The following is a 4,432-nucleotide window of genomic DNA, read 5'->3' as shown; positions in this document are numbered from 1 at the left end:
ATGTCAGATTCCAACAACACCGACTTCACCAACCCCTCCAGCTTCATCCTGCTGGGCATTCCTGGCCTGGAGGCAGCCCATGTCTGGATCTCCATCCCCTTCTGCTCCATGTACACCATAGCCGTCTTGGGGAACTTCACCATCCTGTTCATCGTGAAGACGGAACCAAGCCTCCATGTGCCCATGTACTATTTCCTCTGCATGCTGGCCATCACTGACCTGGTCCTGTCCACGTCAGCCCTGCCCAAAATGCTGAGTAACTTCTGGTTCAATTCCAGGGAGATAGATTTCAATGCCTGCCTCACCCAAATGTACTTCATTCACTCCTTCTTCGTGATGGAGTCTGGGATCTTCGTGGCCATGGCTTTTGATCGCTATGTGGCCATCTGTGATCCCCTGAGACATTCCACCATCCTGACATACCCCATGGTGGCCAAGATTGGCCTGGCCTTGGTGCTGCGTGGCATCATGTTCATACTGCCTTATACTTTCCTCATAAGGCAACGGCCATATTGCAGAACCAACATCATCCCCCACTCGTACTGCGAGTACATAGCCGTGGTGAAGCTGGCCTGCGGCGACACCCAAATCGGTAGTTACTACGGCCTCTTTGTGCTATTCTGTGTGAGGGGTCTGGATATGATTTTTATCTCTGTGTCCTATACCCAGATCCTCAGGGCCATCTTCAGCCTCCCCACAAAGGATGCCCGGCTCAAGGCTTTGGGGACCTGCAGCTCCCACATCTGTGTCATCTTAAGCTTTTACATCCCAGCTCTCTTCTCCTCCCTCACACACCGGTTTGGCCACAATGTGCCCCTGCAGTTCCACGTTCTCATTGCCAACGTGTACCTCCTGGTTCCCCCCATGCTCAACCCCATCATCTACGGGGTGAGAACCAGACAGATCCGGGACAGGCTGCTCCGGCTCTTCACTCATAAAGGGACATAAAGTTTTCTCCTGGTGCTCTGGCTCCCAGACTGAGCTCTGTGCAGAGCTGGCTGGTGACTTGGTGCTGTGCTCTCTTCCCTAAATTACTGACTGGGCAGTCAGAGAGACATTAGACCAGAGGTGGGCAAACTTTTTGGCCCAAGGGCCATGTCGGAAATGCAAAACTGTATGGAGGGCTGCGTAGGGAAGGCTGTGCCTCCCCAAACAGCCTGACCCCCTGCCCCCTATATGCCCCCTCCCACCTCCTACCCCCTGACTGCCCCCTCAGGACCCTCCACCCATCCACCCCCCACTCCTTGTCCCCTGACCGCCCCTCCCATGACCCCCTACCCCTAACCCCCGCCCTGGGACCCCACCCCCTATACAACCCACCCTGCTCCCTGTTCGCTGCCTTCCCTGACCCCTATCCACACCCAGCCCCCTGACTGGCCCCCCAGGACTCCCATAAGTATCCAACCCCCCCGGTTCCCCGTCCCCTGACCACCACCACCCAGAAACTCTGCCCCATCCAACCGCCCCCTGCTCCCTGTCCCCTGACTACTCCCTGGGACCCTCTGCCCCTTATCCAACCCCCCCGCTCCCCGCCCCCTTACCATGCCACTCAGAGCGGCAGGACTGGCAGCTGCGCCACTCAGCTGGAGTAAGCCATGCTGTCCATGCGGCGGCATGGCTGCGGGTGATGGGGAACAGCACGGGAGGGGCCGGAGGCTAGCCTCCCCAGCCGGGAGCTAAAGGGCTGTGCAGGACAGTCCTGTGGGCCGGATGTGGCCCACGGGCCGTAGTTTGCCCACCTCTGTATTAGACCCTTTCCTGACCTTACTGTGTTGTGTCAGTGCGACATATTGGGGAATCGGTCAGTGTCCTGTCTTCCGATGGTGGCCAGTGCCAGGTGCCCCAGAGGGAATGAACAGAACAGGTAATCATCAAGTGATCCATCCCCAGTCACCCATTTCCAGCTGCTGGCAAACAGACACCATCCCTTCCCATCTTGGCCTTTGATGGAACTTCACAACATCCTCTGGCAAGGAGTTCCACAGATTGGCTGTGTGTTGTATGAAGAAATACTTCCTTTTGTTTGTTTTAAACTGTTGCCTATTAATTTCATTTGGTAACCCCCAGTTCTTGTGTTATGAGAAGGATTAAATCCCACTTCCTTATTTACTTTCTCCACACCAGTTATGATTTTATAGACCTCTATCATATCCCCCCTTAGTCGTCTCTTTTCCAAGCTGAAAAGTCTCAGTCTTATTAATCTCTCCTCATATGGAAGCCATTCCATACCCCAATGGTCTTTATTGCCCTTTTTTGAACCTTTCCCAATCTTTTTTGTGATGGGGCGACCACATCTGCATGCAACATTCAAGATGTGGGCATCCCATGGATTTATATAGAGGCAATATGATATTTTCTGTCTTATTATCTATCCCTTTCCTAGTGATTCCCAACATTCTGTTCACTTTTTTGACTGCTGCTGCACACTGAGTGGATGTTTTCAGAGAACTAGCCACCATGATCACCAGGTCCCTCCCTCTTATCCCGCTTTCTCTCCCCAATGCTATGACCCTGGTACACATCTCCCCTCAAGGCCACAGCCCCTTCTGCACCTATTCCCCCAAGACACAGCCCCCGCTCCACCTCTTGCCTCTATCTCCCACTCCCTTCTCCGCCTCTTGCCCCAAGTCCCGGCCACTGTTGTTCGCTCTTTTTCCTCCTCCCCGTCACTCACTGGATCACCTCCTGGGAATCAAACTGCTTCAGGGACCTGGATGATTGAAACAGCTTTAACTGATTAGCATGGTAGATTTTATCTTTAGTACGCTTGCCTCCTGTTCCTCTAATCTTATACACTGCTGAACTGAGTTTATCGATGATTCAGAAAGGTCTGATCCACCGATTACACAGCCTATGCTCTGATGCTCTGTAGGATAACAGCATTACCAGATCACCAACCTCCCAAGTGTCGTCAGATGCTACCGGTGTGGTGCTCTGCTCTTGTTCGATGATGATTAACACTGTCACTGAGGCATTCCAATCCCTAGAATTGGGAAGGATCCCCAATCTAATCAAAGATGAGTAATTGTTAAATTGGTATTGCCCTAAATGTTTTCAAAGGCCTGAAGGGGAGAGATCTATATGTTTGAATGCACGTCCACATGTATCCATTGGAATTGTCAGAGAATAACACTGTGCTTCCACAGAATTATGAGACAAATGGGGTCTGTGACACCACATCCCAACTGAGACAGTTGTTTATCTTCTCAAAATTGTGTTGTAGCACGATCCTTGTATGTTTCATTCACAGTCTCTTTACCCGTGTTTGACTCAGACAAGGATGTGTATACGCGGTTGGCTGCAGTACAGTCCATAGGTTACCTCGAAGGTGGCATCTACAAGGTACCTGTCCATGTGTCTCCCTTGGTAGTCTATTACACTGCAATCCAAACATGGAAAGTTCTGCAGATGGCCTGTTGCTCTTAAAAAGGGCCTCAGTATATCTGCAGATGTAATGTGTTTGAGGCAAATACTATCTTGCGTGGACTGCAGGGAGAGCTCCAGAATCAATCATCGTTAGATGGTCCAACTAACCAGATGGAAAACGCCTATGGAGAGGATGTCCTATGCTGGAAATGGCCAATTTTGCAGAGGAACCAACCACGAAAGTTTCCTATATGGTTCCTTGGAGTGTCAGGTCACAGATCCAAACTTCTGTTTTACTCCTAAGCAGTTTACCTCAATTGGAAATCAAGTGATTTCCCCTATTCCTGCCTTTGAAAACACAACTATTGTTCCATCTGATCCCTCCTATCAGGATTTGACTTTCCTATAGACTCCAATATTTTTGGTACATATTCCCCCTCTGGGATTACAATTAAAACAATTGGTATCCCGAAAGGAAACCCACCTTATCCAGTTGGTGGGTTGGATAAGCCAGCTGACGTGGATGAGGCTAAATAAGCAATTGTCCAGTTATTATATGGGGAAGGTCAAGAAGTAGATTCTCCCTGATAGGAAATTGGATTGAAAGGATGGATTATTATCCAAGGAATTGCAACCGGGATTGTTTTCATCACTTTAGGATGTATGCAGTGTAAAATCAATAAGTTACAAAGACAAACACCTCCGATACAACCAATTAATTATGCCTCTATAATGCCCAGGCTGGAGCTATATCAAGAAACAGCCTGTTCCCACACCTGAGCTACCTGTCCCTTGGTCAGTGTCATGGGGTTCTTTAGTAATCACCCCATCAAAGGGGGGATTGGTAACCCTGTGGCAGGGCAGGGGTAAACCCCTTTAAGGCCCTGCTAGAATGCTGGCTGAGCCCTGCTCCCTGCCCGGGAAGCCAGGTGTAGAGGCACAGGCACTCAGCAGGGGGCCCAGCTGCAAGCCCTAACGAGGGCTAGCTCCGAGCAATAAGCTGAGCCAAGTAGAGACAGCTGGGCTGAGGACTGAGAGGGCTGTAAAAGCCCTGGACAAACCTCAG

The 4,432-nt window shown here is 50.7% G+C and overlaps 1 protein-coding gene across 2 annotated transcripts; it reads left to right on the top strand.

The window, feature by feature from the left end:
* Positions 1-3,698, top strand: LOC135884153 (olfactory receptor 52M1-like). Of its 2 annotated transcripts, XM_065411457.1 has the most exons (2): positions 1-923; positions 3,674-3,698. In XM_065411457.1, the coding sequence occupies exons 1-2, from the start codon at positions 1-3 to the stop codon at positions 3,696-3,698; spliced, it is 948 nt and encodes a 315-aa protein (XP_065267529.1). The 2 variants fall into 2 exon arrangements, with proteins under 2 accessions (XP_065267529.1, XP_065267521.1); XM_065411449.1 differs by lacking the exon at positions 3,674-3,698 and having other exon boundaries at positions 1-948.
* The last annotated feature ends 734 nt before the right edge of the window (positions 3,699-4,432 follow it).

This window comes from Emys orbicularis, chromosome 1 (assembly GCF_028017835.1).
Source record: "Emys orbicularis isolate rEmyOrb1 chromosome 1, rEmyOrb1.hap1, whole genome shotgun sequence".
Taxonomy (NCBI): Eukaryota; Metazoa; Chordata; order Testudines; family Emydidae; genus Emys; species Emys orbicularis.
This window is presented reverse-complemented; position numbering and strand designations above follow the sequence as displayed.

Bases quoted from the DNA above. Each gene is read 5' to 3' on its own strand.
- LOC135884153 (XM_065411457.1), top strand. From the start codon at position 1: ATGTCAGATTCCAACAACACCGACTTCACCAACCCCTCCAGCTTCATC. The intron at 924-3,673 runs GCTCTTCACTCA...ACTCCTAAGCAG, and splicing joins ATCCGGGACAGGCTGCTCCG to TTTACCTCAATTGGAAATCA.